Source organism: Myripristis murdjan, chromosome 16 (assembly GCF_902150065.1).
Source record: "Myripristis murdjan chromosome 16, fMyrMur1.1, whole genome shotgun sequence".
NCBI classification, from domain to species: domain Eukaryota; kingdom Metazoa; phylum Chordata; class Actinopteri; order Holocentriformes; family Holocentridae; genus Myripristis; species Myripristis murdjan.
Window position 1 is genome coordinate 520,457 of NC_043995.1, and position 22,772 is coordinate 543,228.

Genomic DNA, 22,772 nt, shown 5'->3' on the forward strand with positions numbered 1-22,772 from the left:
ATAAGATAAGATATTCCTTTATTAGTCCCACGGTGGGGAAATTTCACGTATTACAGCAGCAAAGTGGATAGCAAGATATGAAGCATAATTTACATTATAAACAGCATATACAGATAATAAGTACCAAAGAGCAATATAAACATTATAAACAAGGAATGTAGAAAAATACTATATGAACAATTTAAACAATAGAAGAAAATAACCTAAAACCTGGGGGACAACACACTCCACCGGAGGTTCAGGGTTAGTGTGAACCCATGAGACCAAGTGGCAGAACCTGACTCCCGGTCCTGGGATTCAGGAACTGTCACACTTGATCCAGCCTTATGGGATCACCCCTTCCCTCCCGTCTTTACGTGTTAATACGTGTTGTTTATAAACACTATGCCATAGAACGTGCCCCATTGATGCTCAATATTTACATGGACTCTTGAAAAGGGTGCCTTTCCGCCTACTCTTTCCCAGGCTTTGATCACCCTCATTTTGAAGAAGGAAAAAGAACCCACAGACTGCCGTAGCTACAGGCCCATTTCTTTGACTAACTATGATAGCCGTATCTTCTCGAAAATCCTGGCCAACCGGCTGAATAAGGTTCTACCTTCCCTAATCCATCCTGACCAGGTGGGATTTATATGTGGTCGTCACTCTGCAGATAACATACGACGACTGATAGATATAATGTGGGCTGTGAGGGAGGACGGTGCTCCCACTGCGGCCCTGTCACTTGATGCTGAGAAGGCGTTCGACAGGGTCGAGTGGGAGAACTTATTCGTAGTCCTAGAGCACTTTGGATTTGGACAGGTCTTCCTTAACCTGCTTCGGTTAATTTACAAGGAGCCTAATGCGGCTGTGGTGACTAACGGATTAACCTCCCCCTACTTCAAATTGTGTAGAGGTACTCGCCAAGGGGACCCCGCCTCCCCGGCCATTTTCGCTCTAGCTCTTGAACCGTTGGCGGCAGCTATTCGCCTTGATTCCAACTTCCCTGGTATACGAATTGGGCCCACATTGCATAAGGTGATGCTTTATGCAGACGACGTGCTAACTCTTGTTACGAGCCCTCAAATCGCTGTCCCGGCATTATTAACAACTATCAACTCCTTTTCTGAATTTTCGGGATACAAGATAAATTGGTTAAAATGTGAAGCCCTTCCCCTAACAGTATACTGTCCTAAAAACTTATTTCAACCAGGCAACTTTAAATGGTCACAGCAGGGCATAAAATACCTTGGGGTTCTTTTCTCACCCAGCCTGCCAGATATTATGAAAGTAAAGATGGAACCCTTACTTGAAAAATTTAAATTAGACATAGAAAGATGGGCACCCCTTCATCTTTCCTTGTGGGCAAAGGCTAATGTACTAAAAATGAATGTAGCCCCCAAATTTAACTATATTCTTCAGTCACTACCGGTGACAGTCCCAGTTAAATATTTTAACAAGTACAATCAGTTATGAAATCTCTTTCTTTGGAATGGTAAATGAGCTAAGATGCGGTTAAAAAAAACTTCAAAATGGACTGGATCAGGGAGGCTTGGGGATACCAAATCTCAAATGTATCACTATGCGTTTTGCCTACGACATTTAGTACAGTGGTCTCTCCCACCAGAACGGGCATCCCCATGGTACAACGTTGAGGTAAACCTCTGTCCTGCCCTTCCCTTGGTTGCCTATCTTTCTGCCTCTCTTCCCCCAGGAGTCCAGTCTCACCCTATACTATCATGCCTCTGTGAAGTCTGGAGGAAGACTGCAAAAATTTTAAAATTTGACCCTTTCTTAAACATGTCTTCTAGTATATGATACAATCCAAACATACGCATTGGTAAATCCTCCTTCCATTGGAAAACATGGGTACAGAAAGGAATTGTAGTGCTTAGTGACTTATACAAAGGACAAGACCTCAAATCCTTTAACGACTTACAGGTTGAATTTAAATTACATAAACAACAATACTGGCAGTATTTACAAATCCAGAGCTTGTTGAAATCCACCTTTAAAGCCTCATCTGCCCCATTAAGTGCTGAGACTCCATCTTATATTATTTCAAGATATGGTAGGGGTCATGAAGTCTCACTATATTACTCCATGCTGTTACGGAAATATAGCAATATCACATCTTTGAAAATTTTATGGGAAACAGATTTAGGAATTGCATTTACAGATAAGGAATGGGTTAATATTTTGCGTAATTTCAAATTCCTGTCACGAGATATTCGAACTAGGTTAATTCAGTTTAAGCTAATTAATAGATTGTACTGGACACCATCTAAATTATATAGGGCGAAGCTCAAAAATGACCCTAGGTGCTGGAAGTGCTCTGGAGAGGGCACGTTGACTCATGTCTTGTGGCACTGCCCCAAAGTAAAGGACTTCTGGACGTCAGTTCATGACCACATCAAAAATATTGTTGGGCAGGATGTTCCTTTCTGCATTCGTTTATTTTTACTCGGAGACCCATCCATCCTGAAAAATGCAATTACCTCTGTTTGTACTGAATGGGTCCAGACTGCCATTATGCTGGGCAGGAGACTGCTGGTCCAACAGTGGAAGTCAGCTTACACACCTTCTATCACAGACTGGCATAACCTGCTCACTAAGGTAGCCACATATGAAAAGGTATCCTTCTCTCTGTTGGGAAGGATAGAGAAATATTATTTAAAATGGGAAAGATTTATTCAATACCTTGACAACAACTAAGATAGATACCAGACTTAGCCTCCCCTCATTTGTGGAAATATACCAACACATGTTCCATAGCTAACACAGCCTCCTCCTTTTATTCATAGTCTGCACATGTCACCATATATACCCCCCCCCCCCCCCCCCCCCCCCCGCGCGCTCCCCGCGCCCCCCCTCCCCCCTTTTTTTTTCTTTCTTTTAACTGTATTGTTATTTTTTTCCCCCCTCCTTTGTGGTATCTGCCTTATTATTTGCATTGTCGTACCGGTTGTGTGTGCATGTTTGTATGTTTGTATGCTCATTTTGGAAAATTCAATAAAAAATATTAATCACAAAAAAAAAAAAAAAAGAACGTATACATTGCTGCCAAATTGTCCCCCTTCACCTGCCCTGAGGGACCACAATGGAAATAAGCCAAGAGGCTTTATTGTGCTATCCCTGATGATTTTAATATATTTTGTTAATACAAATAGTCTAATAAAATCAATCAATCAATCAAAGCAAGAGATTCCAGGGGAAAACTTTAAAATGTACTTATTCATTTTATAGCAGTGACGTAAATGAGAGTTTAAATATCTATTCTGTGGTTTCTTAGTATGACATGATTTATGGAAGATGCCTAAAATGCCTAAATTAATATGAAATACAACACACTGGTAAAATACGACACACGCATGGCCCGACGTCATCATAAATCTGCTTTTGTTTATACAAAGCAGCAGCACAACGGACAATGACACAGACAACATAAAACGCATAAAATGTTTTTTGTGGAGGCAGGAGGAAACACAGGAGGGACGGTCGCATGATTTACGTCATATCCACATTCGCACGCTGCGTGTGTGACCGTGCATGTGCTCGTGCATGAACGCCCGTACCGTGCTGAAGCACACCTCCTCCAACCGTGCCAGAGCGGAGGATGTGTACTGAAGCACGGAATGGAGCGCTCATACTAGTCAAATAATCCGGATTTTGGGGTCAAACATGCTTGGGCAAGGCACGAATGGACTAATGTGAGTAGGACCTAAGTGTGACGAAGCTGTGATCTTTGCTGTGGTGTGTTTCCTGTGGCTTCAAAATTGAGCCTGCTAGCGCCTCTGAAAGAAAGAATGTTGACCGGGGCCTCCGCTGGCCAAATGGAGTTAATGTGATTGACAAATATTTAAAAAGTTTTTTTTTTTTTTATCTATCGCTATCATATGCTCTGTGTGTGTTTTAGAAAAGCCGCCTATGGGCTGGTGTTGAAAATTAGCACGTGTGCTATAATCACCCAAGCAAAGCATCTGATCTGTCCACTGCGACAGTGTCAATGTATTTGTGATGTCCATATCAAATAAACCAGCTTCACACAGTTTGTGAACTGCCACACCAGGGAGGGGAAGACACTGGACCTGCTGTATGCCAACGTGAAGGATGCATACAGCTCCTCTCCCCTTCCCCCGCTGGGCAGGTCAGACCACAATCTTGTGCACCTCAGAGGCCACTCACACTGGCAAGTTTGATCCACGCCCAAGCACGATTGCCCTTAAAATCCGGATTCTTTGACCAGTGTGATCGCTCCATATCGTGCTTGAATACAGTACACTTCCCCCGCTCTGGCACGGTTGGAAGGGGTGTGCTTCTGCACGGTACGGGCGCGTACATGAGCACATGCACGGTCACGCATGCAGTGCGCGGATGTAAATCGTGCAACTTTCCTCCTGCCTCTGCAAAATTGTTTAATGTGCGCAGCGCGATTACCGGCGAATGGCCACGTTGCGCAATCAATAATCAACCATGTTGTCTGTGTCATTGTCCGTTGTGCTGCTGCAACCGCGTATAAACAAAAGTCGGTTTATAATGAAAGTACAGCAGTCTGTGTGCGGAGATCCGGCAGACCTGGTGCTGGCGGGCACCGCGTTGGCACCGGCCGGCACTGGCCGCGGCACCGCGCGGTGTGCGGCCACCCGGTCACCCGGTCTGCCGGATCTGACAGGTGCCGCTCCAGCTGTCAGTTGGACCTTTCTGAAGAAGGAGGAAGTTACCTCTGAAACTGTCAAGGTAAATAAACATCCCATGTCTGATTAAAAGGACCAAAAACGTTTTTTAGTTAAAAGGAAGACATGATGTATTTGAACTACATTGATTTATAATGACGTCGGGCCATGCCTGTTGTTGTCGTATTTCAACGTGATGACGTGCACACCGGGGGCAATCGTGCTTGGGCGCGTTTGGGCTTTAGGTAATGTGAGTGCAGGCCAGCCGGGGACTGGGGGGGGGGGGGGGGGGGGGGGTTTGGCTTTAGCACGATACGGGCTCAAACTTGCCAATGTGAGTGGGCCCTCAGACCCTCTTATGTGCCTCTGGTGAAGAGCCAGCCTGCGACCACAAGGACAGTGAGGAGATGGTCAGAGGAGGCTTATGAGACACTGCAGGGGTGTTTTGAGGTCACAGACTGGCAGGCACTCTGTGAGCCGAACAGAGAGGACATAGACGGGCTCACAGAGTGCATCACAGACTACATCAACTTTTGTGTTGACTCCATTGTTCCAGCAGAGACAATAAACTGTTACCCCAACAACAAGCCCTGGGTAACAAAGGACATCAAAGCCACCCTGAACGACAAGAAGAGGGCGTTCAGGGCTGGCAACAAAGAGGAGGTGAGAGACATCCAGAGACACTTGAAATACAAAATCAGAGAGGCTAAGGAGGAGTACAGGAGGAAGCTGGAGTGGAAACTCCAGCAGAATAACACCAGAGAGGTCTGGAGAGGGATGAGAACAATCACCGGCTTCAGGCCAGCCAGAAATAAAGATACTGAAGGCAGCGTGGAATGGGCCAACGAACTCAATCTGTTCTTTAACAGATTTGATACAGCGGTCCCTGCACCCCCCGCGGACTCCACCATCAACACCTCCACCAGCACCTCTATTGTTTGGCCCCTGACGACAGCTACTCCTCTCTCTCCCCCTCCCCCTCCTGACTGCCTCTCATCTTCCTGTGAATGCCCTTCTCTCACCTCCACCCCCACCCATCCACCCCATCTACAGTGTTCATCACAGCAGAGGATGTTAGAAGACAGCTGGGGAAACTTCACTCTGGCAAGGCTGCGGGCCCTGACGGTATCAGTCTCCGGGTGCTCAGAGCCTGCGCCCCCCAGCTCTGTGGAGTTCTCCAGCATATCTTCAACATGAGCCTGAGTCTACAGAGGGTCCCCATGATGTGGAAGACGTCCTGCGTCGTTCCTGTGCCGAAGACGCCGCGCCCCGGCAGCTCCAAAGACTACAGACCGGTGGTGCTGACCTCCCACATTATGAAGACCATGGAGAGACTCATCCTACAGCAGCTCCGGCCTGTGGTCACACCACATCTGGACGCCCTCCAGTTCGCCTACCAGCCCCGACTAGGAGCTGAGGATGCCATCCTCTACCTGCTCGGCCGCGTCTACACACACCTGGACAAGACGGGGGGCACTGTGAGAGTCCTGTTTTTTGACTTCTCCAGTGCCTTCAACACCATCCGTCCGGCCCTACTGAGTGAGAAGATGACGGCGATGCAGGTGGACTCCTCCCTTGTGTCCTGGATTGGGGACTATCTGACTGGCAGACCACAGTATGTGCGCCTACAGCACTGTGTGTCAGACAGAGTGGTTAGCAGCACTGGGGCACCGCAGGGGACCGTCCTCTCTCCCTTCCTCTTCACCCTGTACACCAGTGACTTCAACTACCGCACAGAGACCTGTCACCTCCAGAAGTTCTCGGATGACTCAGCAGTAGTTGGATGCATCAGCAAGGGTGATGAGGTGGAGTACAGGACTACTGTGAGCAACTTTGTCACATGGTGTGCGCAGAACCATCTACAGCTCAATGTGACAAAGACCAAGGAACTGGTGGTGGATCTGAGGAGGACCAAGGTGCCGGTGACCCCTGTTTCCATCCAGGGGGTCAATGTGGACATTGTTGAGGACTACAAGTACCTGGGGGTTCACATTGATAATAAACTGGACTGGAGGAAGAACACTGATGCCCTGTACAAGAAGGGCCAGAGCCGCCTCTTTTTTCTGAGGTGGCTGAGGTCCTTCACCATCTGCAGGACTATGCTCAGGATGTTTTATGAGTCTGTGGTAGCCAGTGCTATCCTCTATACTGTGGTGTGCTGGGACAGCAAGCTGAGGGTAGCGGACGCTAACAGACTCAACAGACTGATCCGCAAGGCCAGCGACGTTGTGGGAGTGAAGATGGACTCTCTGACGGTGGTGTTAGAGAGGAGAATGCTTCACAAGGTGAAAGCCATCCTGGACAATGTGTCCAACCCGCTCCATGACGTGTTGGTCAGACACAGGAGTTCTTTCAGCACCAGACTGATCGCACCACGATGCACCACAGAGCGACACAGGAAATCATTCCTGCCTGTGGCCATCAAACTGTACAACTCCTCACTCTGAGTGTCAGACACTCTGAGTCAGTGGGCTGGCCCCCTAAACTAACTCTTGTGCAAATTCCCTCTGTGCAATAATCCATATTCAATACCATACTTATGTGCAATAACCTGTGCAATAATCCATATTCAATACCATACTTATGTGCAATAACCTATAGTGCAATAACTCCTGTCCATGTTTGCACTTGTACATATATTTTTTCTTTCTTTTTATTCTATATATATTTATATTTATATTTATATTCCTTTCTTTATTTTTCTTGACTATTTGCTCTTTTTACTTTACACTTTGAGTGGGAGTTGTTATTGTAACAAAAAGTAATTTCCCCCTGGGGATCAATAAAGTATTCTGATTCTGAAACAAAAACAACAATAAACAATAAACAATATCTGTCATTGAAGAAACAGAAGAGTATGGTCACATCCTGTCTGTTTGATGCATGCCTAAGACAGCTGTAAGTATTAGAATTTATAGGGAAACATGTACTGCAAAAAATCCTGATAGATCTACTGAAGTTTGGCACATTTAAGGGCTTACCCACTGTATACCTGAATAAGACACCAAGCCAGGGTAGGTGGGTAGGTAGGTGGGTGGGGGCAGTGGGGGGTCGGTGTCTTCAGATCTGACGAGATTTGATGGTCTTCTGAAGAAGCAATTAAAAAGACAAAACAGTTAAATGATGAGGTCCTTCACCACTTCATCTTTAATTTAATCTTTACTTTTTGTCATTTGAACACGTTTAAAATGTTATTGTAACATACTACACTAGATTAGGTTAGTGTTAGAATATTAGGTTAGGTAAAATCATATAGACAAATACACAGAACAGCTAATTTTATTATGGATTTAATTTTGCACTATACACTATACACTCAGATGCAACACTGTTGCATCTGAGCAGAAATATATAGCAATGTTCTTTTTTTTGGAATGTGAAAGAATGTGAATGTGAGCAGTAACAGTGATTGCAAAATCAAACACTTTTTGTTTCTACTGTGATTTAGCATTGTCTTATTTCATAGGTGGGACAAGCACTGACTTTGGTAAATTATCTCTGATAAAAGACATGGCTAGAACCCATTGAATTACTGAGTGCATGATTTATTGGGTTTATATAGCTCTCAGCCTAACTGGAGTGGAAATTTGACTGTAGAGCAATATTATCAAGCCAGGGAAGAATAACATTTTTAGGCCATAAAAGCATCTATGAGGGTCTGAGGGAGTTCCATAAATTAAGGTACTTTAACATCTGCCTCATTTAGTCTGGTTGAGTCGGACCATGGTGCACACATCAATATTTAATTTGATTTGAGAACTAAGCTCATCCAATGAAAATAAATATTATGGAATTGAATATGTGTAGGTATACGAGTATTTTTGACCTTTAGGGTATGTCAATCTGCTTTTAGTTGTTTTCTCTGTCACTTCTCAGTTTGAGTTTGAATAAGGCTGCCTTTTATTTTTATACATATTGGCTATGGTGAGAAGTGTCACTGCATTAGATTCTAATTTTATTTGAGAACTAAACTCATCCACTGAAAAGAAATGTTATGTAGTTGATTATGTAAAAATCTGGATGAAGGATTTTTTTCACTTCATGGTAATTCAAACTGCTCTCCATTGACTCAAATCATAGGGCAGCAAACTGCTGCTTCATTACCTCCTAGATTCCCTGCTTCAAATTGTTCTTTATAAATTACAGTAGAATAAAATACTACTTTATTAATCTTCCTGGGAAAAATAATTATGTGCATTTAACCCATCCAACTAGTAACTTGCATCTGCGCTAATGCCTGGGCTACCTTCCGCCCAAAATGACCACCTATAGCATTTTCCAAGCCCACGTTCATATAGCAGGCAAAAAACAAGCCATGTCTCCCATTATGATTTCCGTATGCAAAGATCCCAAGATAGGTTTGCAGGATGATGCCTTCAGTTAAGCTGCATGCAGGTGGAATTGAATATTCAAAAGCTGTGTCCTCTTGTCAAGAAAGCAGTGGTGAACGCCATATTTGCATGCAGAAACAACCTAATATGAGACCAGCCTTTTTTGGTCTTGTATTGTATTGTAAATATTTGTCAAGGATTTTTTTCTTTGTCATATGCTTTATGTTCTACTGCTATTATTTTGCACAGATTACATTCACACATTTCTATTTAAATGATTTTTGAAACATTGGAATTCTCAGCTGTATTGTGTTTTGTGCCTCTGTTCGCTCTATTCTTATTTCTATTGTAATTTTTTATTTTTGTTTTATTTTGATGTATTCTACTCTTTGCTACTGTGATAATCCAGTTTCCCCACAGAAATTGGAAAAACATCATCAAATCTTGAATGCACCCTGTACATTCTTGTGCAGACCACTACATTCAAAACTAAACGAGTATTGTCAGAGCTGTGGTGAAGGTCATCCAGTGATAATAGTCCCTAATAAAAATGTTGGTGTGTTGCTCCCCTCAGGCCTGGCCAGGGCTAAGTCAGTTCCCAGCCATACCTACTCCAATGAGGTGGTGACCTTGTGGTACCGACCCCCAGATGTCCTGCTGGGATCTACAGACTATTCCACTTGCCTGGACATGTGGTGGGTACTCTCTACACTTAAACTGTAGCCCACCTCATCCTGTTTTCTTTTCCTAATTTATCGTTCATTTAATTATGTGCATGCTCATTTAATTATTTTCTGTGTTGCCTTGAAGCTTATTCTCTTGCAAACTTATTATGTGCTTGCCTTGAAAAGGCAACACATCTTATTCTCTTTCATACTTATTAATACTGTTCTTTTTGTAAAGCAGGATCATAGTAACACATAATACACATATTGCTATATTTTTGTGTTGCCATCATAGTTTTGTTGTCTTGACTATTTTGTATTGTTTTTGCATTGTGATTTTCACATGTTCAAAATAAAGCCTTCATTCATTCATTCATTCGTAGTACTACTACTACACCAAGCACAAAAAATGTGTGGCCTCATGGGAAGAAGTGTGCTATGACTTTTCTAAGCAATCTGACTTTCCGATTTCTTGGAAATCCACTTAAAGCAATTTTTTTCCCCCATCTGCATAACATGGGCAAATTTGTGCTAGGCTCTCCATCCATCTCCGTCCATGCACAAAATACAAAAAAGCACTGACATTTGTCTTGTTGAGGAAATTTCATCTTAATATCTGTTGAACTTTGGAAGAAAACACAGGTTAAGTTTGAAGACCATTTCAGACAATTGAATGAATGTCTGTGACATGAAGTGTTAGAAAAATGCCTTTTGCTAACACTTCTGGGTCAAAATAGCTGCAATCAGAAGTTCCGCAGTTCAATTCCCATCCCCACCAGAGTGTGGTGATGTTTTTCTGAGCAAGGCCCTGGCATCTTGATATCTGCTGTACTTGGGGAGAAAACACAGTTTAAGTTTGAAGAACAATATAGAATATTGAAAGAAGACTATAGAGCCTGCCACAATGGGTGCCCCTCCCCTGCTCTTTTACACACTCAGTGACACAGATTTTTATCCAAAAAAAGCTTGAGGTCGCAATTCCCACCAGTGTAAAAGCACCTGCGAGTGTATGCGTGTCAGTGCGGATGGCGTTGAGAGCAGCTGATAGCCAGGTTCAAACGGAATGCCTATATTGTTTTTTGTTTTGTTTTGTTTTGTTTTTGCATGTTTAGGGCCGGCAGTAGTTCAGTTCACTTCAGTAATAAAGCGACGTTAATTGATAACTTCTTGCCCATTCTTTCAACGTCCTGCTGGATGCTACGATTATTTTCTAATTTCCATTTAAGCATTATTACACGAGAGGGTGTAATAATGTGATTATACAACTATTACCAACAAAATAAAATGTATAATCAAAATGTACTCATGCTATGGGCATTTCGCTATCAAAATATCAACGTTTTTTGCTAGTATTCTCTCTGTTTCTGCGGAAATACATGAGATCTGATGGTAACTGGTCCTTGTCAGCCAGCCAACTTGGGCTTATCATATTTTCTAGACATCGTGTTTTCCCCAAACTGCATAAATACCACACACAGCCTAGCAACACAAAACTGCTCTGCTAGCTCAATCATGTTGTAGCCTAACTAGAATATCCGCTGGAAAAAATATTTTCATGAACTGATACCTACTTCTGCCGACTTCTCAGTCATTTTTAATCTAACAGATGCTGTGACAGCGACTCAGCAGCACAGCTGATCTGTATCTACAACCAACATCTATCTTTTAATAAACTCACCGGCAGATGTTTTATTTCAGCTGGGGGTGTGTCACTCAAATTTAACGTCAGCTTCGATTAATGTGGCTAAGCAGCAACAGTAACAACAGCAGTCACATTAAGGCTGAACAGTTATATAATTTCAACCCCACCTTTTGGGGGCTTTTGCTAATCACCTTTTCAGGCTGTTATCAATTTACCTCTGAAATAAAGACGACAGTTTTCACAGATGTGTTGATTTATTAAATGTTCATTTCAATGTACAGATGCAAATTGACAAATTTATTAAATCAATGGCCTAGGCAACTCATAAAGAATAAACAAATGAATAATAATTAATAGACTAATTAATCACTGATAACATTAACACAATAATAACAAGAACAAAGTTATAGCCACACATTTCCAAGGAAAATCCTACAGGTACTGTCAATGGTGCTGACTCTGCTGAGACTCCGCTTAAAGCTCCATAAAATTCACGGAGGATCTTGTTTAGCTGTTCTTTCCTTACAGGTGAGAAATCAGGTGTTTGCCCAGTGTTTGTCAAGTAGTCTTGTAGACATTTGACGGCCCAAGATGTGGCCAGGCCGTACCGGCTTCATTTCCTGACCTCTCCAGCTGATCCAGCTCTTCACTCGTCACTCTCGCGTATCTCTCCTTTTTCTGTTCTGTCTTGTCTTCCTCGTTCAGCCATTTATTCAAACTTAGGTCGCCAAATAAATCGAAATTGACAACAAAACAGTCCATTATGCGGGCGAACAAAGTTGCCAGCGGCTTTTAATGCGGGTTTCAGTGAAATGTTTCGTGTTGCCATGGAAACCACACAGACTCGGCGGATATAGATATAGGCGGAGTAATATTTCATAGATATAGGCGGAGCTTTTGACCTGCGTCCACGTACCCAATATGAAAAACGTGCATCTTGTGGAGAAGAATCGGTGTGTCGATTTTCACACCGATCGGACTTTGCGATTTCTCATAATGCAATTTTCAAATCGCGATTTTGCCCTCATTGAAAAAGAATGGGGAGCCGGCTGAGACCCATGCATTTTCAACGCCTCATAGCTCCCTCATTCTTTGGCCCACAGACTCCATTCAACGGGTCAGCAGAAGTTCAACTTTATGTGTGTCATCTTCAATTTTTCATGTATGTTTTAGTTTGGCATAAAACACAGTTTAAGTTTGGGGTCAGTTTTTGAGCCACCTCTGACTTTTGAATGAGTGTGTATTGTGTGAGCTAGAGTGAGAGCACACACAGCTAGAGTGCAGCAGCCCTGAAAAATCGCCTACAACCTTTGTCTTAAACTTGCTCTAGTGGCCACAATTTTCACTCCACATGCATAATTTTTTTGGAAAGTAGTAGGAAAAATAGTAATAGTAACCTTGAATTAAAAGGTTACTATATAACAGTGAATTAAAATGTTACTGTATATATAGAAACCTTTTAACTCACTGTTTAAATACCTGTGGCATTTATTCCTTATATTCCTTATTAGCGCATATCAAATCAGATAATGTGTGATATGCATGTGTAAACAGAATAATTCAAAGAACTTGTAATTGACTTTTTTCTTGTCTTTGTTTGTGTAATCAACTTGTGAATTTTTATAGTGATATCTGAAAGTAAAATTTTGAACCCCTTTCCCGTGTGTTAAAAACAGTGTTTTTTGGTAATATGTGGTCATAAATAGGTGATTTTCAAAACTTTCCACCAATGGGATTACTTGGGACTTTTTTTCCCTCACTCAGGACAAACTGAGTTGAGTTTGCTTCTCTTGCAATTTGTCCTAGTGTGGCAGCAAGAGGTAGTGTAAACTGGTAATAGTATATCAAGTAATCATTAAAGTTATAACTATAACTAAACGAAGCTCCGACAACGCCACCCCAGGAATTGCGCCTGGGGAATTGAAGTAACCTCTGTTAGCACCAATAACAGTAGGCATGCAAGTTCGTTTTACTAATGAGCGTGAGACGTGGTTCCATACAAAAATAATTTGTTTATTACATGTTAGAAGTTCACAATAAAATCTTAGCAGTCTAAGAGAAAAAAACAAAAAAAGAAAAGCTATTTAAAATAACAAATAATTCAAAAAAAAAAAAAAAAAAAAAAAAACAGAAAAGAGATGGGAAAAGGAGGTCCCTTCAGGGCTGAGGCCCTACCAGTGTGGCTGACTGGGGGAGACCAGGAGGGAGCCCAGAAGAGTCACCCCACTCACACGTGCACAGCCCAGCAATAATGCACACACACGTCAAGTCGACACTCAAACCGGGAGGTGACAGCACAGCAAACCAGGAGAGGGACACCACCACCACCGGACCACACCAGTCCACCACTGTCGGCCCTCAGCTGCTGAAGGACAAGAATCAAAATGAGGAGGGGATGCACAAAAATAAATCAATCTAACCTATGCCAATAAAACAAAACAAAAACTTAACACAATATATGTACACAAAGAAAGCAAATTGCAAATTAATTCAAATAATTGAGATCGACCCAGCGGTGGAGAATGACCGTGGTGCCGGAGCGAACCACAGCCAAGGTGGAGTAGTTGCAGAAAAGCCAGCGACTTTTCCGTACAACAGGTCAGTAGAGCAAGGTTCAGTAAAGCAGCTGCAGAGCGAAGCAAAGGAACGCAGCCGCAGCAAAGCAAAGCTAAGCAAAGCAACGCAGCCGCAGCGAAGCAAAGCTAAGCAAAGCAACGCAGCAAAAGCTAAGCAAAGCTAAGCAAAGCAACACAGCAAAAGCGAAGCAAAGCAGAACAGTTGCAGCGAAGCAAAGCAGAACAGCTGCAGCGAAGCAAAGCAGCAGCAATTCCGGCAGTCAATTAGCTGTTAAAAACAGCGGCACCCGTCTGTCATCCCAGGCGGCATCTATAATAAAAACGGACATTAACACAAGCTAAACATGATAAACTAACATGTTAACGCGCGCACACACACACACACACACACACACACACACAGACCAAACGCACGTGCTAAACATGATAAGCTAACGCTAACACGCTAACACCTGCAAACCAAATCAAAAGACCCACCAGAAAAGCAGTGCGCGTACACTCATGCTAGACGAGCGAGGGGACCCAGCACGGACGGACCTAGAAGGCAAGAATGTCTAATAAATAACAGCGACAAAAATACTGCGCAAACCACGATGGAATCGGCAGCTACAAACATACCTGAGCGAGAGCAGCACGACCCAGCAGCGAGGCGAACAGAAAGTGAAGCGCCATGGGCGCCAAAGAGCAAATAGCGTCAAGATGGTAAGCCCCTCTCCTTTATACTACATAGCTTGCTTTCATGTGATGTCACATTGCTGCATCGTGAGAGCGCGAAATTCAGATGGAGGGCAGGAACTGAAGTAGCTTAATTACTGAGGATCTGCTGTCTGAAAAATGCCCATGTTTTGTGTAGTTTACGGCTGCTCCAAACGTTCTAACTGAGAAAAGGAAAAGAGGTTTTATAGAGTGCCAAAGACTGTCGTTCACAAAGGTGAGAAATGTAAAAAGCTCACAGAACAACGCCGTAAAAAGTGGATTTTAAATCTACGTCAGGAAGAGCAGAGTCTGCTAATGCCCGTGTCTGCAGCAGGGTTGCCAGATCCGACTGAAAGTTTCCAGCCCAGTCAGACCTTAAAATCCGCCCAATTCAATAAAAACCAGCCCAAATCATAACCTCGCCAGAAACCCATGCAAAACCGTAAAACTATTACTTATGCAACAGAAAACCCATCATAAGCATGCAAAGCTTCATATCTGCATTAAATAACCAAATAAAGAATGCACTGAGACAACCAAATACACAAACTGCAAAACGCACCTCTGGCATCGTAGCTTAACCACAATCGAGTAATCAAATACTGCAAAGAAATGTGAGCAACAAAAAATCTGGTAGGCTCTCTCTTTCTCGCACACACACCTCAGACCCAGATTAACGGTGTGGTGCCCTTGGGTGACCACACTTTTTAGATCCCCTCCTCTCACTTCCACTTCCTCAAACATAAAAAAGTGAAATTTACTATGGATAAAGACCATAGATTTACATGAACTTATTGCTAAAGTACAGTTCTGTTATTGTTCTTTCGTTTTCAGAAACAGAAAGTAAAGGAATGAAAACGCAGTAGTGATTTGATATTCAATTAAAAAACACAAACAAAAAGCCATTTTCGTTTTACTGGTCTGAAACGGCAGGCACAAAAATCTAAAGGATTTTTTCCTTTTCCTTCCTTAGTAAAATGGTCTTTGAACATATTTTCTATCATAAATAAACTGTACCATTATTAATGAAATAAACACCGTCTCTCTCTCTTTCTCTCCTCGCCGCTCTATACACATCCATGACATTCAAGAGAGACACAAAAATGTAGCTTTCAAATTGATTATTAAATAACTTTAAATATACAATTAACTAGCCTAAATCAGTCACAGTCACACAAATAGGCTACATATTTTTTCTTACCTTGATGCAGAATCAGCGTCTTCTCTTCCGTAATGAAAGTTCAGAACTTGAAGAATGTTCGTAACTTGAAGAACTATGTACATTCACTGCAAGCTTGGTCAGCTGGTTAATACATTGAGGAATCAAATCTCCCCAACAGTTGCCGGGGAGGTTTGAAAGTAGCGGATGTCCATTCATTCCTGCTCAGGCCAAAGCGGACATCCATGAGGCTGGAGAGGAGCGGTAGACCCATCCGATTTCTTGTGTCGTCCTTTAGGAGCATCACCTGAGAAAATGCTCTCTCAACATGGGCGTTTGATATTGGCAGGGTGAGCAACCTGATGGCGCCCAGTGCTAGGTCCTCAAAACACTTGTTTCCTCCAGCATCTTTAAATGCTTCAACTTCCAGCCAAAATTTGTCCATAGCCTGATCACTTGAGAAGCCTGCCGATGCTATGTTTCTCCACTGACATTCCAAGGTGTCGACCGGACATGAGAAAAATTCAGTGGGTAAGTCTTTAACTCCAGGCCTATTTATGGTGGACATCACAGCCTTTGGGCTAAGCAGCTCCAGTTTGCGAAGAATTTCCATTGATGGTGGTAAGCGCATTTGATACTGCGCCAGCACTTCTTTTAGAAAAGCAAAACACCGCGCTGAGATTCTTTCCTTCAGTTCAGGCGCCAATGTACTCGCTTCCAGCAACTGTTGGAACGTGGTACCCAGGTCAGCATCATGGTGTGAAAGGTAGAGGCTGGACGATTTAAGATCTAGTTCCCTGAGACCTCTGTCATTGTTCTTGCGCAATACACTGGGCTTTGCAATCCTCCTCAGCGTAGACATGTACAGTCTTTCAAGATCCCTAAACACACGCAGAGTGTCTCCTGTTTCCAGCTGGAAGTATTTGTTCACAGTTTTGATTTCCTTCAACAAGGGCCGGAGAAAGTGCATGTACATAATATTTGATTCGTCACTGTACATTTCATTCAAAATCCTGGCTGAATAGCAGTGCTCAGAATCTGACACCATGCTGAAGTGTATCTTGAGTGCATCCTTTTGCTCCAAAATTCTCTCGATGCAGTCCGCGATCACCAACCAACGGGTTGAGCTGGGTGATATTAGTTTCAGCGGAGAGCCTCCATCATTTATAGTTTCGTAGATGCTCTTATAATCAGTTTGGCGTTTTGCTGAATGAGCAAACCAGCTGTAGGTTTCTCGTATCATGTATTCCAAATTGCTTGGGAGAAGCTGCATAGCTTTGCTAGCCACGATATCCAGTGAGTGGCAAATGCAGCGAATAAGCTGCAGACCAGGCTGCTTTTGTTTGAGTAGCGTGAAAACGGAGTGATTTTTTCCAACCATAACACTCGCCCCGTCTGTAGCAATTCCCACCATGTTTTTGATGTCCAGGTCACACTCTCTGAGAAAAGCGATGATTGCATTTGATATTCCATTAGCATTAGCATCAAAAAGCTCAACAAGCCCGAGATAGGTACTGACAAACTTGCCGTGTTTCAGTGATCGGTACTTCACACATATACACAAGAGTTTATTAACTGATATGTCAGTGGTTTCGTCCAGGTAGAGAGAATATGGAGACTCACCAATGTCTTCCCTTAACTCGATCCTCTCTAAAATATGGAGCTAGCACAGACTTCATAACTGCCGTACACTTGGTCCTGTGCATTTTGAAGGCTCCCGTCTTGTCCTGTAGTATATCTGACAAGTCTTCCACAGCGCTGATGGAAGTGTGACAGGAAACATAGGTGGCAATCCTTAGTTCACAACGTTTTTGGTCATCTTTGATGCCTTGACCCGAACCAGATCCCGTAGATACGGCAAAGGATCTGACGCTGGGCACACAGCGGGCCTTGTGCTTTTTTGTGCCGCCATGTTCTTTCAAATCGTTGAGTTGCGCTCTAATGTCTGTGTTGCAAAATTTACAACGAGCTTTAGAGCTATCCTCTGGGACAGGGGAAATCCAATTTTTTAGCTCGGGATCGGTCTCCCATTCCTTCCTGTATAGTTTCTTATATTTCCCCCACTTCGGCATGATGCTAGCTAGGCGCAGCTCAACAGAAAAGCGGCTCCCCAGACCGCGCAACGCTTCAGCAATCAGCGTCGGTCCTGGTGATTGACATTAATTAGTAGCCAATGTCAGTGTTGATAACGTAAGTTAAGAAGATCCTCCCTTATCCCTAAACTATGATTGAATAGGACTCATGTCAATCAGATTTTCCAAAATAAAACGAGTTTCACAATATTTTAAAAAAACCCGCCAAATGTTGACAAAAGCAGCCCAATTTTTAACTACCCGCCCAACGTGATTTTTCCCCGCCCAACGCAATTAAAAATAGCCCAATTGGGCGGAAAACCGCCCAATCTGGCAACCCTGGTTTGCAGCGACCACTTCGTCAGAGGTATGTTAGCTAGCTAACTTGGTTTTTGTGGCTGTGTTTATGTAGCACTATGTTGTCGTTAAATGCTCATTTACTTAGTAATGATTATTAAGTTACCGGTAGTCGTTGGGTGACGTTGAGTCGGTAGACTCCGACAGTCAACCTCGGTTACCAAAAAACTAAAACGACTGTCAGGCTAACGTCATCGTTAAGATGTGTTGCATGTTTGTTGACATTATAGCCGCTACTGCTAGCTGCTAGCATCTTAACACATAAAACAATATAAGAGCAAACACTCACCCTGGCGAAGACCAAATGATAATCATCATGGAGCCGTTTGGTACCGAGGTTGTGGGCCCACCCGCAGACAAAAAAGTTATATGCCTCCAGACTTTTATAGGCTTTCATCTGCTGTCTGGTGTAGTATAATGTCTGAAGGACCAGATAGTTTGTGATATCAACAGCCTTGATTGTCGGCAAATCTTTAAGTTCTGTCGAAAACTCACTCATCTTCATGAGCTTCGGGTCACGTCCAACATATTGTTAATTAATTGCTTGTATCTCTGTCTTGAAACTGTATCTAAATCCGTGCAATACAGACTCTCTGCAACGGTTTCCTCCATAGATGTTCTCACCATTTTTACTGAAACCCAGCTATTGACCCCCAGCGATTGGCCAACGAGCCAGGCAATCTGGACACCAACAAATTCAACAGGCACAACACATACTGCCACACTAGGTTGACCCCAATTTTGGCCTAAAATTACTGGACTAGTATGCTCACACACTTTTTCAACTCGCTTCTAGGGCAGGCATTTTTGGGAGTTGGCAAATACTTTTGACAGTCCAAAGCCTTACCTTTCTCATGATACCTTATATTTTCCGCTTGAACTTACTGTCATTGCGAAAAAAATCATTTGTTTGACCACTACTTTTAGCCGTTTCTCTCCCAAGCTCCACTGTCACTCATGCTGTTTGCTTCGGTTTGCTACCCCTCCCACAGTTTGGAGCACACGAACATGCCCCCACACAGACACACATATTCCTGTCTTTATATCCTTGTGAGGACATTGATATAATTGACATAATGCACACTACATACTCTTGGATAGACACACACCTTCCTGTCTATAATAATTGCGAGGACATTTATTGATATAATGCACACTCTACACACACACACTCTCTCTCTCTCTCACACACACACACACACACACACACACACACACACATATAACTGAGTGTAGTTCACTTTGTTCACTGATCACTGTTCATACTTTTTAGTGACACAGACACACACACCACCATACAGATACACACTCTTCCAGGCACATACACTACATAGCTGAATGTAATTGACTTTGTTCATATATCACTATTCTTACTTTTTAGTGATTCAGACAGAGGTCAGACGCGCACCCCCCGGCGACGGCCCCCGAGGCACTCTCAAAATTTCTACACGGGAATTTTCTAGTTTTACTTTATTCTTCCATACGAATTTCGGTTCGCTACTCCTCCCACAGTAGTGTGCTATGACTTTTCTAAGCAATTTGACTTTCCGATTTCTCGTAAATCCACTTAAAGCTAAATGTTTTCCTATCTGCATAACAGGTGAATTTTTTCCTAGGCTCTCCATCACACAACTTTGGTTCTACATTCACGCACTGAATACGAAAAATGTGTGTCTTGGTGAGGAGAAACGGTGTGTCAATTTTCCCATCAAACTGACTTTCCAGTTTTTCGCAATAACACATTAAAATTGCAGAAATCGCAATCTCACCATTCCCTCATAATTGGCCCCAAAAACTCCATCTCAAGTTTAAACAGGTCACAAGTGGGTCTTCATGTGTGCAAAATATCGTCTTGATATTGTCTTGATATCTGCTGTACTTTCGGAGAAACAACAGTTTAAGTTTGAGCACAGTATATACATGAAAGACAAACTTGGGCATGATGTAACCTGTCAGAAGATAGAAACTGTTCAAAGCCGGTTTAGTTCATTTAAAACAGGGGTCATCAAGTAAAATTCGAAGGGGTGGCGGGGGTGGGGGCAAAAAGTGCCATGTTGTGTGTTCAGCTCATTCACAGTGCCTCTATTCCTTGCACTTCATCCATGCCCCTATTCTGCAACAGTTACGGTATAAAAAAAAAATAATAACTGGGCCCGAGCACTGTCCCAGTGAGAAGCCCTATTGTATTTGCTTCGTTTTTTTTTTTTTTATTATTATTATTATTATTATTACGTCTCTTTGAGGCTTAATTTGACCCCCTAAACATGCTCCAAAACTCACCAAATTCGGCATGCACATCAGGTCTGGCGAAAAATTCGATAAAATCAAAAATCGAACCCCTTAGGTCCAAAAATGGGCTCGGTAGCGCCACCTAGGGACGCAAAGGCAGCCGCTGCGGCCCACAGGAATGTGATAGAAAGACCAAACCAGCGCCGAAACGTAGATCTCATCAAGCCCGACATTTTTCGTGCTCATGCCCCCCACCTAAAACCAACAGGAAGTCCACAATTTGCGTTTGAAAGTCACGTTTTCACCCAAATTTGCGCTCTGTAGAAAATGTATCTCCTCCCAGGGCGTTAATTTTATCGGCTTGAACAGCAAATATATGACAGAGGACATAGTCCTTAACAAAAGTTCAGAAGGAATTAGTAAAATTTTGAACCGTTTGGATTTCAGAAGCCCTCAAAGTCAAACGAGTCACGAGACCTGGATCTATAAATCTCCCATTTACATGATTTTGCTATCTTTTACCGTTTTGGAGTTACGGCAGTTTAAGTTTGAGAGTGTTTTCTGCTCCCTCTGGGCTCTTACAATGGGTGTGTATTGCGCATTCCTGAGGCAGCTAGAGTGAGTCACATGTCCAGGCAGCGTGCAGAGCAGAGCACACCAGAGTCCAAAATGTTTTAAAACTCTTCACAGCTCCCACAAACTTGGTCCAATCCACATCAAAACTACATATTTTTGTAGGAATTTTTGTCCTCTTTCCATCTGCATAGTTTTCAAAGCAGTCAGACTTGTACTTTAGACTCCAGGGGCCTAATTAGTGCCAAGTGTCAGCCTCTTGACACCAAACTCCATGGGAAAAAATGAGGTTTTGGTTTTGGCCAGTCCGACTTTGAGGGCTTATAAAATCCAAACGAATCAATTAATGACGGAATCTTTAGCAACTTTTGTTCAGCACTGTGTCCTCTGTCATCTGATAAATTTTCAAGCCACTGACATTTACGCCCTGGGAGGAGATAGATTTTGTTCAACGCGGAATTTTGGGCGAGAACGTGATGTTCAAACGCAAATTGCGGAGTTCCTGTTGATTTTAGGTCGGGGGTGTCAGCGCGTGAATTGTAGGGCTTGATGAGACCTACATTTCGGCAGTGGTTTGGTCTTTCTAGCGCATTCCTGTGGGCGACAGCGGCTGCCTTTGTGTGCCTAGGTGGCGCTACCGAGCCCATTTCTGCACTTAGGGGGTCCGTTTGTCCATTTTATCCAATTTTTCACCAGACCTGGCCTGTGTGCCAAATTTGGTGAGTTTTTGAGCATGTTTAGGGGGTCAAATTAAGGCCTAATGACACGTAATAATAGGAAAAAAAAAAACGAAGGAAAAACAATAGGGCTTCGCACTGGGACAGTGCTCGGGCCCTAAAAAGAAACGAAGCAAAAACAATAGGGTCCTCTCCCAGAGAGGCGAGGACCCTAATAATAGAAAAACGAAGCAAAAACAATAGGGTCCTCTCCCAGAGAGGCGAGGACCCTAAAGAAACGGTACAAATAGAATAGGGCTTCGCACTGGGACAGTGCTCGGGCCCTAAAAAGACGTTTGGCTCATTCCTGTTCCAAATCCATCACCAACATTGAGGTATCTTTAAAATCAATGCTTTGGACTTGTCGTTTCAATGTATATAATAAATTAACACGCAGTGTGGTCCGTGGCTGGGTAGGCAGGATCAGCCAGAGCTTAAATTGCATAGTACATGCATACAAATATATATATTAAGTAGAACTCAATATTAAAACCACTGCAAAGTCAAGTTGCCGCTGTCAGTAATGTAGTTATTGACATCGACGGATTATAGTGCACACACAATTACTGCAAATTAATTTTCTGAGACATACATTCACCTGCATTTCTGCAGGATTTACAGCCCAGGAGCTCCAAAGACAAGATCACAACAAGAAATCAGCTGAATCTCAACAACACAGGACTTCCAGCTGTAGTGCAGTCTATAAGAGCAACAACTATACATTCTAAACACCGCCCGCTCGGATCACACACCATTAAAACTCGAAGCACAACTAAGTCTAAAAAGCTACTGTGTCAGTCACATATGACTTTACATTAGACTTTATAACCAGAGAGAGAGAGAGAGAGAGAGAGAGAGAGAGAGACTTTTAAATCTCCCTGTTAGCTTTTACCTTTTCGTTATGTGCACTGATGTGGAGGCTGTGCTGCTAATCCAGCGCTGTGTCTGTCCGGCTCTTACCACATGTCTTCTGGGAGATCTGAGATCTGAAAGCGGATGTGGGCTGTGGGGGTTTGGTGCTCCAGCAAAGCCCTCGGCAGGCTGTGCAGGTCGCAGTCAGCCTCTCTCAGCCAGACCCTGCCACGACCCGTCGAGAAAAGGAGA

General features: G+C 43.1%; 1 protein-coding gene across 2 annotated transcripts in view; it reads left to right on the top strand.

Annotated features, from left to right (window-relative positions):
* cdk14 (cyclin dependent kinase 14) overlaps positions 1 to 22,772 on the top strand; it is a 433,611-nt gene that overhangs the window by 271,232 nt on the left and 139,607 nt on the right. For both annotated transcript variants that reach the window (XM_030071499.1, XM_030071500.1), the window contains one exon: positions 9,558 to 9,678. In XM_030071499.1, coding sequence (XP_029927359.1) covers positions 9,558 to 9,678 — 121 coding nt within the window. The remainder of the gene's footprint in view (positions 1 to 9,557; positions 9,679 to 22,772) is intronic.